Here is a 12,588-nt window from a genome sequence, read left to right on the forward strand (position 1 = left end):
TGTGAAACTTTCGCATGCGTAAGGGCACTTCCATGGAACTTTGTGACTTGCTTCCCCCTGCCCTGAAGCACAAGAATACCCAGATGAGAGCAGGCCTCACAGTTCACAAGCGAGTGGTGATAGCCCTGTGGAAGCTTGCAACGCCAGACAGCTACCGGTCAGTCGGGAATCAATTTGGTGTGGGCAAATCTACTGTGGAGGCTGCTGTGATCCAAGTAGCCAACGTGATCACTGACCTGCTGCTATCAAGGGCAATAACTCTGGGAAATGTGCAGGTCATAGTGGATGGCTTTGCTGCAATGGGATTCCCTAACTGTGGTGGGGCCATAGACGGAACCCATATCCCTATCTTGGCACCGGAGCACCAAGCCAGCGAGTACATAAACCGCAAGGGGTACTTTTCAATGGTGCTGCAAGCACTGATGGATCACAAGGAACATTTCACCAACATGGGATGACCGGGAAAGGTACATGATGCTCACATCTTTAGGAACTCTGGTCTGTGGGAACGGCTGCAGCAAGGGACTTACTTTCCTGACCAGAAAATAACCGTTGGGGATGTTGAAATGCCTATAGTTATCCTTGGGGACCGAGTCTGCCCCTTAATGCCATGGCTCATGAAACCATACACAGACAACCTGGACAGTAGTCAGGAGCTGTTCAGCTATAGGCTGAGCAAGTGCAGAATGGTGGTAGAATGTGCATTTGGACTTTAAAAGTGCACTGGCCCAGTTTACCTCCTCAGTTTGACCTCAGCAAAACCAGTATTCCCATTGTTATTACTGCTTGCTGTGTGCTTCACAACATCTGTGAGAGTAACGGGGAGATGTTTATGGTGGGGTGGGAGGTTGAGGCAAATCGCCTGGCCGCTGATTACGCGCAGCCAGACACCAGGGTGGTTAGAAGAGCACAGCAGGGCACGCTGTGCATCAGAGAAGCTTTGAAAACCCGTTTCATGACTGGCCAGGCTATGGTGTGAAAGTTCTGTTTATTTCTCCTTGATGAAAACCTGCCCCCTTGGTTCACTCTACTTTCCTGTAAGCCAACTGCCCTCCCCCCTTCGATCACCGCTTGCAGAGGCAATAAAGTCATTGTTTTTTTCAAATTTATGCATTCTTTATTAATTCATAACACAAATGGGGGGATAACTGCTAAGGTAGCCCAGGAGGGGTTGAGGAGGAGGGAAGCCCCGGATGGGGTGCTGGAGGAGGGGAGGATGGAAGGACAAGGCCACACTGCACTTCAAAACTTATTGAATGCCAGGTTTCTGTTGCTTGGGCAGTCCTCTGTGGTGGAGTAACTGGATGCCCGGAGGCCCCCCACGCTGTGTTCTTGGGTGTCTGTGCTCCTGCTGCCTTTCCTGCACCTCAACCATACGCCGGAGCATATCAGTTTGATCCTCGAGTAGCCTCGGCATTGCATCCTGCCATCCTGCCGGCCTCTTATCACGCTGATGCCACCGCTCCTCTCGCTCGTCCCTCCTGTCCTCTCGCTTGTCCCTCCTGTCCTCTCGCTCGTCCCTCCTGTCCTCTCGCTCGTCCCTCCTGTCCTCGCGTTCATTTTGGGCTTTCCTGGACTCTGACATTGTCTCCCTCCATGCATTGTGCTGGGCTCTTTCAGCGTGGGAGGTCTGCATGAGTTCAGAGAACATTTCATTGCGAGTGCGTTTTTTTTTTTGGCTTCTAGTCTTTGATAGCCTCTGGGATGGAGATGATACGTGGAGCGATGAAACATTTGCAGCTGCGGGAGGGAAAAAAGGGAGATTAGTCTTTAAAAAGAGACATTTTAGAGAACAATGGGTAGACTCTTTCACGGTGAACCAAGCTGTTAACATTACATAGCACGTGTGCTTTCTTTACAAGGTTGCATTTTGCCTCTTATATCGAGGGCCTACTGGTATGGTGTGAGAGATCACACATGCAGGGCCGGCAGGCAACAGAATTCGGCTTGCAGGCAGATGTGGTAAGCCACAGTCTTTTGGCTTCTTTAACCTTCCTAACATGTGGGAATGGTTTCAAACAGCAGCACTCTCATTTCATATACAAAGCACCCACTGGGTTGGCCCTTTAAAATGGGTTGGCCATTTAAAAGGAGGGGCTGCAGTTTTCGGATTAGCGTGCAGCACAAACCCAACTAAGTCCCCACCCGCACAGTTCTCTGGGATGATTGTTTCACCCCTCCCCCCACCACATGGCTTAACAGCGGGGATGATTTCTGTTCAGCCACAGGCAAACAGTCCAGCAGGAACGGCCACCTCTGAATGTCCCCTTAATAAAATTCCCCTATTTCAACCAGGTGACCATGAATGATATCACTCTCCTGAGGATATCACAGAGAGATAAAGAACTTGTTGCTTGAATGCCAGCAAACACCGGGACCATATGCTGCCATGCTTTGTTATGCAATGATTCCAGACTACGTGCTGCTGGCTTGCCATGGTAAAGTGTCCTACCATGGAGGACAGAATAAGGCTGCCCTCCCCAGAAACCTTTTGCAAAGGCTTTGGGAGTACATCCAGGAGAGCTTCATTGAGATGTCCCTGGAGGATTTCCGCTCCATCCCCAGACACGTTAATAGACTTTTCCAGTAGCTGTACTGGCCGCGAATGCATCCCAAGTCTTCAGGGCAAATTAATCATTAAACGCGCTTGCTTTTAAACCGTGTATTATATGTACAAAGGTACACTCACCAGAGGTCTCTTCTCAGCCTTCTAGGTCCGGGAGCCCGCCTTCAGTGGGTTGGGAGGGTACTAGATCCAGCGTGAGCAACAGTTCCTGGCTGTCGGAGAAAACGGTTTCACTGCTGGTTTGCTGTGCTTCAGCCTCCTCCTCCTCCTCCTCATCTTCCTTGTCCCCAAAATCTGCATCCCTGTTGTGTGAGAGTCCATTGACAGAGTCCATGCACAGGGCTGGGGTAGTTGGAGGGGCACCCCGTAGAATGGCATGCAGCTCATCATAGAAGCGGCATGTCTGGGGCTCTGACCCAGAGCGACCGTGTGCCTCTCTGGTTCTTTGGTAGGCTTGCCTGAACTCCTTAAGTTTCACGTGGCACTGCTGTGTGTCCCTGTTATAGCCTCTGTCCTTCATGCCCTTGGAGATTTTTTCAAATATTTTTGCATTTCATCTTTTCGAACGGAGTTCTGATATCACGGATTCATCTCTCCATACAGTGATCAGATCCAGTACCTTCCGTTCAGTCCATGCTGGAGCTCTTTTGCGATTCTGGGACTGCATGGTCACCTGTGCTGAAGAGCTCTGCATGGTCACCTGTGCTGATCAGCTCGCCACACTGGCCAAACAGGAAATGAAATTCAAAAGTTTGGGGGGCTTTTCCTGTCGACCTGGCCAGTGCATCTGAGTTGAGAGTGCAGTCCAGAGCAGTCACAATGGAGCACTCTGGGATAGCTCCCGGAGGCCAATACTGTCGAATTGCATCCACACTACCCCAAATTGGACCCAGCAAGGTTGATTTCAGCACTAATCCACTTAGAATATCAGGGTTGGAAGGGACCTTGGGAGGTCATCTAGTCCAACCCCCTGCTCAAAGCAGGACTTGTCAGGGAGGAGTACAGAAACTGGTTTTAAGAGCCCTTAAAGTCAGAAAATCATAGAGAATCATAGAGACAGTTACAAGAAATGGGTAATAATGGGTTGCTTGGAGATCAGTTTGTGACCCTCCAGCCATTTTCTGTTGAAAAACTGAGGATCTGATGCTGTAGCATGGGCCTCTGATTCGTGTAGGGGTTCAGCGAAGTCAGTGGGACCCCTCCTGAGACTCAAGGGTCTGCACTAGCAGAGGATTTCATTGCAGGGTAGGTGTTTAAACTGGGAACTGTTTACAAAAATTCCTAGCAAGAGCTTCTAAGTTTCAAATAGCCCAGCAGTTTTCTGGAGGGAAAAACAATACATGGGAATTTCATTTATCAAGTGTCAAGTTCTGCTTTTGGGTTCATAGGTTTTAGAGAGTCCAAATTTGGGTAGGGGAAAAAGCAGTGGTTCTTCTACATAGGCTCTGTCTACTTGCCAAACTCTGCCCATTAAATAAGCCAAAATGAGATGCTAATCATCATAGGTTGTGAAGACCCTCTGATTAGGCATGCTGTGTTGGGCTTTGCTTGGCTATGTCCTCCATTGTTGAAGCTCAAATATTCAGCTGGGCTCATTGGCCTTGGCTCTCATTGGGCTCTGCTGGATTTCACTAACCTCCATGCACTTGCATTTTTCTTGATTTGGGGAGAGGGAAGGAAGTTGTGTAGTACTCTACCAAGTGCAACCAAAATGAGATGTCACAGTAGTTTGTATAGGTCTTCATAATTGATTTGTGCCTCTGTTTTTTACATACCTTGATCAGCTGGGAAACAGTTAATAATGTGGGCACTTAACTCAAATGCTCAGTGGTGATAATTTAACACCTTATATCAACAAGGCCAGTTTATACCTCTGAGTCATTGTTTCAGGCCCTCTGCAAACTGGGGAAAACATTGCTGTATTCATTTTCAAGGTTTTCTTTAAGGGCTAGAGGCTCTATATTTAAAATGAACATTTATATTCTGAACCACAAAGTGGCAGTTTGGGGAAAACAGACATACGGCATATGCCATAAGATAAAAATATATCTTTTATTTGATCTGTGTTTGTGGTTTTCATTTGCATCAAAATTTGTCCATTAGAAGCCATAAATATAGTTGGTTTCAGAGTAGCAGCCATGTTAGTCTGTATCCGCAAAAAGAAAAGGAGTACTTGTGGCACCTTAGAGACTAACAAATTTATTTGAGCATAAGCTTTCATGAGCTACAGCTCACTTCATCAGAGCTGTAGCTCAGGAAAGCTTATGCTCAAATAAATTTGTTAGTCTCTAAGGTGCCACAAGTACTCCTTTTCTATTTATAAATAAAGTTGTGCTCTCTTAATTAATGTCCTCTGTGAAAACATGAAGAACAGGTAACCTGTAAAATATGTTTTTCATTTTATCATCTTTTTAAACACAGATTTACTCCATACTCCCGTGGAAACATTACTTTCAGCATTCTTACACCTGAACCAAATCGTCGGCCTGGTTACAATGACTTCTACAATACTCCATCTCTCCAAGATTTTGTAAAAGCCACGCAAGTGAGGATTCATCTTCTTGGCCAGTATCATACAACTGAGCCTTGGGTCAACTTCAGGCACAGATACTATGGAGTTGATGAAATTACAATCAGTGGAAGGTAGGAGTTATCTGAATGTCTTTTTTTGGTTAAAGAAACTTCTGAACAATTGAAAATTTGAGCAAGATGTGTGATATATCATTAGCCACCTTGAAGTTAATGGCTGTACTCTGGTTTTACTTTGATTGTGCAAAATATCTGACTGATAGTATTGGATCAGGTCCCACATACCATTGAACCTATTTTCTGAACGTTTATCCAAATGCATATTTAAAATAATTAATGACTTTTATTACACAAATATGTCAAAAGAGGTTTTTTCTTGGAGTTACAAACTCTTCTAAATAGGAACTTATAACTGAAATCCTTGCTTTTGCTTTGCTTTAGTAGGTCGTCTAAGTTTCATTACAGATTTCCAGACAAATTTAATGGTCTTAATAGCGATCTACATTCTTTGTTTTTGCCACAGTTTTTCCTTTAAAAAGGAAGCTGTTCTGAAAGTGTTGTATTATCTGTGACTGACAACTTTAATTTGTATGTTAAGTATGCAATCTTGTCATAGGACTAATTATGCCCTGTAAATAATATGCAAATTTAACAGTGAAATAGTCTCCAAAGGAGCATATGGTGCTGATTTTTGTGAACAAGTATTATATCTGAATCTATATTTTGAGAGATGTGATCTCATTTTGGATAACAACCTATCAGGGATCACATTCACTTTTATATTAAATTAATTTCCTTAATTTGTAAAATGTTCGCTATTTATTTAGATGTATTGTGATTTCTCTTTCACTTAAACAGCTGTGTCAGTGACTTTTTACATGCACAGTCCTTTCTACTGCAGAGCTACGAGGCTATTTCATACCTCCAAAAAGAAAAGACTGCAGGCTCAATTCTGCAGTCAGTTACTTGGGTGTATTACCTATTGACTTTCATAGAAGGACTTGACTTCAGTGGGAGTAATTTTTGTGTAATTGAGGGCAAAATTGGGCCCTGTATGTTTAAGTTCAATATATGTAAGATCTTTAAGATATTATGACCAAGTTATAAGATCAAAGGGTTAATATTGACAAGATAGGTGCTAGCTGTAGTAAATAATTAAGGCCTTGTATCTGCATAGTATATAATGAAAGCACGTAATGCACACTTGATAACTTAATAGTTGGTCTAGAAACAGTCCTGTCAATTTACTCCCCTGGAAAGCTGCATTTACTTGACATTTTTAAATGTTGAATGGAGAAGACATCTAATAGTTACTACACTTAAGAACAGTATTTTCTGGGACTTGGTTTATTCTTAACAAAGCAGAAAATTACCTTCATGACAGTGTAAAAATAGTGGAGAGATGTCTCTCAAATAATGCATGTTGTGTATTTTCTTTAATAGCTGTTTTTGTTTGCAGGTGTAATTGTCATGGTCATGCTGATCATTGTGATACAAGTAATACACCATATAGATGCCTCTGCTCCAAGGACAGCTACACACAAGGAGATAATGTAAGTCCTACCATCCTTCAGGTATTATATCTAGGCGTGGGCTTTAAGCACAAAATTTGGAGCTTTTTTGGATCCCATGTTTTGAAAGGGAAAAGTTGCAAAATTTGGCTTTAGATCCAGGTATGGATTATAAAAAATTCCATCCTCAAAGTTCAGGGGTGTTTGGGTTCAAAGGTTTGGTTTGGCCTGTTGCAAGAATATTGTGAGCTGCAAAATTTGTATCCAGATATAAATTTAGATTTTGAACATCTATGAAAGATTTTTGGATACTTGGGATTCCTCTGAGGCCAATTTCTGATTTTTATCTTACAATGAAATACTTTACTGTAGTTAATTGCTGGAAGATTCTATGTGGAGTCTAAAATGGAAACATTTTGAACATGTGTTAATTTATACTCAGAAAGCATGTGTAAGGTTAACAGAAAGCTGAGACTATACTTGGCCGTGTAGGCTTACTGCTTAGATATGCTCTCAGGACTATAATTGAAATGAATAGAAGAACAGAATCTGCCCCAATGGCTCTGATACTAACATTTAAAAAAAATGAAATCTAAGCATTCGCGTTTTTAGAGGCTAGTTGAAAATGTTAATCTGCTCATATTTTTACCGTCACATATGACATTTAGATATTTTTGATGCATCTCTTTCTCTCTAACTGCAATGGACTATTGTTTTAGTAAGAGATCAGGGTTAATATTGACACTTTTGAATATTTTCCACATTTTTTTTAAAAAATTGGAATTTAGGATAAATCTGTTATTTTTCTATTGGAACCAGAATTAAAGCACTATATTATTATTATTATTTTTAAAGATCTGGATATATTCCAGAAAGAAAGTCCTCAGTTCTACTGTGTTCTTCTCACCATTAATAATAATGCTCAATAAACAGGGCTTCTGTGAATCGCACTGCAGCCATTTGGCAAACTTAAGCCCTGATAGTTTCCCAGTGTTCTTGGCATCAGAATACCCAGAAAGAATACCTTTACTGAAAATAAGAGAGTGCTAGGGGAAATTGGGGAGGAGGGTACAGACTAATGCCCCTTTCGGTATATTTTCTGTTTTTCTTGTCCAGCCATGTGTAAGCTATATGAAACTGTAAAGTTGACTTCCCAGGGGGAGCCTGGGCAGATGGAATAAGAAAAAGGTGTATCATTTGGCATTCTTACAGGATTTTTTCATCTGTGACTCAGCAAAAGCCGAGCCATCTGTTATATATAAACTATAATAAATACTTTATTGAATATTCAATATACAGTTCTGCTTTGGCTGAACCAGATGTGTAAATTAAGTAAACTAGCTTGAAAAAAGGCCTCAATTCTAAGCTCCCCCGTTCCCGTGCTGGATGCAGGAATAGGGTGGAGGAAAGAGAAGTGAAGATTAGTTTGTCACCTTGTGCCTTCTGGACTCCGGGACTGTTGGCAGGCCTGCCTGGTCCAGGAGTTGAGAATGTAGCAGCTCAAGACTCTTGAGGGGGAGCCAGTGATTTCCCTTTCTCTAGAAACCCCTCCTTTGCAAGTCTTCACCTTCTCCATTGTGAGTTTCTGGCTCTCTCTGTTCCTGACTAAAAGTCTGCTTGGGCCTAATTTTAAAGACCGGCCCAAACCTACCTAGATTACAGCCAATCTGAACCAGACCCAAGCGTGTTGGTTTGTTTTCAGACTAGACTCAACCCAACCCAATCCCAGCACCTGTGGTGGGGTCCTGTTGGAATTGAGTTGGGTTGCGAGGGTCTAGCTGCTGGCTCAGACTTTATTTTGTTTTCTCCACAGAGTTCCTGGGGGCTAATTACTCCCTGGCCCACCAGCTGCTCCCCTGTTCTCCTGGCCCAGCATTCCTCACTGTAGAGCGACCTGTTTCCCATGAACCTGTGTCTGCACTGCAGCCATAGCCTTGTCTTTAGGTCTTGGCCTGGTGGGGGCTTCTGGCTCCCCATAGCCAAAATCCATCTCTGGATGTCTCCTCTATGTAGGGTTGGTGACGTGGCAGCCACGTGCCTCACTCCTGCTGCTGGCTGCCTCACTGTGCTGTGTGTGCTGCAGAATGAGAGGCGCTGCATCTTGTTGGCAAGCTTACCCTGCAGCACACCATGCTTAGTGAGGTGGTGGTGGCTGGTAGGAGCAGGAAAAGCAGTCACTGCCACGCCAACCCTACGGGCAGAAGAAGTTGATTAGAGACTACCTGACCCAAGCCCGAGAGTGTCAGGTTGTTTTCATACTTGATTCGACCCAATTCCAACACCTGTAGTCGTGTTCTGTGTGGATTTGGGTTGGATTGCAGGAATCTGTTCCTGAGCTTTCCCTCAAGCCTGGAATGTGCAGGAGAGGTGGGCTGCTCTGGGAACTGGGTGCAGGGAGAAACCAGTAGAGAATTGACAGTAGTTCCGTGTGGGGAGAGAGGGCTGCTGGCTGTGGGGAGTAGGCAGATAATGTGAGGCTCTTGGGCTGCTCAGTGTGGGATGTCTTACAGGCCTTGTAGAGGGAGAGGGCTAAGTAAGAAAAAGGTCCTGTTTGGTTGAAGAAGTGGGAGAGTTTTCTCAGCTCCCGTTCCTTAGTGAGGAGCTTTATGGATGAACAGTCTCATCTTTAGCACCATGAGGAATATATCCCTTATCATTTTGTGCTCAACATTGATATATACAAATAATTATGTGAACAGATTTGTGGCTGGCTCAGTCAAAGTTGGATGTCTAAATAACAGCAATTGCTCAAGCAAAATTAGAAAGCTGACTAGAGTACCCTGCCAAACTCTTTCCTTCACCAAAAAAATTTAAATGTTATTTCCCCCTCATAGCTGTCTGTGCTTAATGTTTCTTCTTTTGAGTTATATCATATCTGTAAACTTCTTTAATAACTTAAAGTGGTGTTAATTGAAACCCACTATATCCTTTTTTATCACTGTGTTTCCGTAAAGCTAGCCTTAGGGTAGCTCATATCATCATAAGCACATTGCCAGCATACTTTGTGCATCAGGGGTAAGAACTTTATCCTCTCTCTGCCACATGATGAAATCACTCATCTATGATAAACACTTGCATTAGCCCTTTCTTTGAGATAGGGCTGTAGGCTATCAAAATCATCTAAATTCTAATATAGTGATGTTGTAAACTCTGAAAAATTAGTGAGCTGGGTGTGTGTGGGCGTGCCTATTTTTTTTTCCAGATGAATACAGAAACAGGTACATTGCCGTACATATAGTATTACAGGGACATTGTCAGCTTGGAAATCACATTTCTTTCCAAAAATCCCAAACTACTGTAGTAGTAAGTAGCCCCTAAAATAACTTTAACTGGAAGGTATTAAATTCTAAAAAATAATCTTTTTTCATTTCATTTATGCTGTGCATTTAACAGCACTCTGCATAATCAGTTGCACTGTTTTTGTTGCTTGTACACATACTTCCAAAATTTGATGGATGTTACTCATTTCAGTCCCAAAGTTACCTCATTTCTACACAAATTTGGTGTTCCCTTCAGTTCTATTGTTGAAAATTAACCTCAAAAATAAAGAATTAAGAAACTGATCTTATAGAAAGAGCTATTTATTCTAAAGGAAAAGTCCCACTGCATTTTAAGTTTCTTGCATGAATAATTTTTTGTCTTTGTCACATCTTGTGTCCAATGGTGGACAAGCTTTCCTGGGGCCTGGAAAGTTTGACAGTAACAGCAACAAGCAAAGATGAAACTGAACGGGCAGCAAGAAGCAGAGAGAGAAAAGGTTGATGTGGGGTGAGAGGGTTAGCCTGAATTACATTTGTTGTTTTGCTCTCAGGATCACATCACAGATCCTTCTAAATATAAACAGAGGAACAGAGAGTCTTGTAACAATTTTTTTAAAGTAATTAAAAAATATTAAACTCTAATATTTAAATAGTAGAATACCAGAAAACTGAAGTTTTTAAAGTAGTCATTTTAAAAAAAATTCAAGTTGACAGTGTCCCTTTAATTAGAACAAGCATTGTGAAATGTGACTTTGTAAGTATTAATGATAAATATTTAATAAGATCTGGAAGTTCACCAAGCACTCTAGCAAGACCTGCGATACCTTGTGAAAACAAACCAAATACATATTAATGGTATAACTGCCTTATCAGATAACTTTTGTCATTGTTAAAGGACTGTTTCAGTGGGTGTCACATTTTTTGAATTGGCTTGAGTGCATTGTGGTTTAAATTAACCAAATTCATTCAGAGAAAAATAAGCGGGTTGTTTAATTATATTTTTTCATTCTTTAACAGCAATATCAATATCTACTAAAGATGAACCAAAATAGAATTGGTTATTTGCAACTCATTATTCCCTTCCCTGATTTTCATGGGGAATTTACATTAATGAGATCCAAATGGCTCAAGATTTTGAGTTTGTAAGGCAAAACACACAACTGATGTAATGTAAAACAATGTAATGCACCTCTGTTTTTGACCATCTTGAGTAGCCATACACTCGTGGCTGGAACCAAGAGGGTGTTTTTCCTCTGTGTGGTTTACTTGGAACATAATGGTGGATATAGTACCTGAGTATGAAGACTTTAGTAGTCCTGTATTTCATACTACCATTGTTTCAAAATAAAAACCAGGTCATAGCTGTAGAGTTAGTGTTAAGACGGTAGATATGATACTCATTTCATTCAGGTTTTACCCCATCATAACTCTGTTGACTTCAGCAGAGGGGCTGCAGATGCTGCTATAACCCTGAGACTGCAGGAAGTGGTTGCAGAAAGCTCTCTGGCTTGTGGAGGAGGATTTGGATCCCCCTGGGCTTTGCAGCTAATTCCTGCACAAAACTCATGTACTCTTTATACGGGTGTCAGGATTAATTCCACAGGTAGATGTCTTCTCTTTGTATTAAATCCCTCCATGCAGACTTAATGTAATGCAGTAAAAGCTGTGTTATCCTGCACTTTATCAACTGGAAAGCTCTAGAAACCGGCATTTCTGATATCTCAATACAAATCTTCAATCTAATAACCAGGACCGATGCTGAAGCTATTTGGGACCTGAGAATTTCCGAGAGCAGTCGGACTCCGCTTGATTTAGCCGAGAAGAGTCAAATACTGTTCTTTCTGTTTGTATCTGCCATTGTGATCGGTCAGTTTATTACTCGGTGTATTGTCCTGTGTTTATTGTAAAATATCAACACCACCCTACCATTATGGTATCCAAAATACCAGCAAAAAGCAAAGAAGAGACACATGAGAGAGTTGTGTTAACATTAAAACAGAAAATAGATATTTGTACATGTCTTGAAAAGGACAAGAATAGGAATGTTTTGATGCAAGAGTACAGTGTTGGCTCATCCACGATATATGACCTCAAGGATCGAAAAGGACAATTGTTCAATTTTTTTGCTAGTTGTGAGTCAAATAAAGCTGTTGAGCAACAGCCTATTAGAGTATCTAGATAGTGTTTTATATGAATGATTTTCACTGAAACGATTGGAGGGTGCCCCTATCTCTGGCTCATTGAAAAGGCAAAAGATTTTTATAACCAAATGCAATTGACTGATCCATGTGCATTTTCTGCTGGGTGGCTTTCGTGTTTTAAACTTTGTCATAGCATTAGAAAGCTAGATGTGTCTGGTGAACAAAAATTGGCTGACCATGAAGCTGCAGAAAAATATTGTGAATTTTTAAAAAATTTAATTGCTGAACACGATCTGTCCCCTGAACAAATTTATAATGCTGATGAAACGGGCCTGTTTTGGCGATGCTGGCCAAATTCTGCCCTAGTAGGTGCAAGTGAATCTAATGCTGCTGGTTTTAAGCAGAATAAAGACAGACTAACTGTTCTCGTATGCTAATGCTGCAGGCTCGCATAAAGTAAAACTTTTAGTGATTGGAAAATATAATCATCCTAGAGCTTTCAAAGGTGTTGCACATTTTCACAGGTGTTGCACAAAGAGCAAAGTAATTCATGGACGGACAAATTTTTTATGATTGGTTTC

General features: G+C 41.8%; 1 protein-coding gene across 1 annotated transcript in view; it reads left to right on the forward strand.

Annotated features, from left to right (window-relative positions):
• The window catches only part of USH2A (usherin), a 572,584-nt gene that overhangs the window by 55,749 nt on the left and 504,247 nt on the right, over window positions 1-12,588 (forward strand). Inside the window, exons 7-8 of the mRNA XM_073338913.2 lie at window positions 4,988-5,209; window positions 6,555-6,648. Coding sequence (XP_073195014.2) covers window positions 4,988-5,209; window positions 6,555-6,648 — 316 coding nt within the window. The remainder of the gene's footprint in view (window positions 1-4,987; window positions 5,210-6,554; window positions 6,649-12,588) is intronic.

Source organism: Lepidochelys kempii, chromosome 3 (assembly GCF_965140285.1).
Source record: "Lepidochelys kempii isolate rLepKem1 chromosome 3, rLepKem1.hap1, whole genome shotgun sequence".
NCBI lineage: Eukaryota > Metazoa > Chordata > Testudines > Cheloniidae > Lepidochelys > Lepidochelys kempii.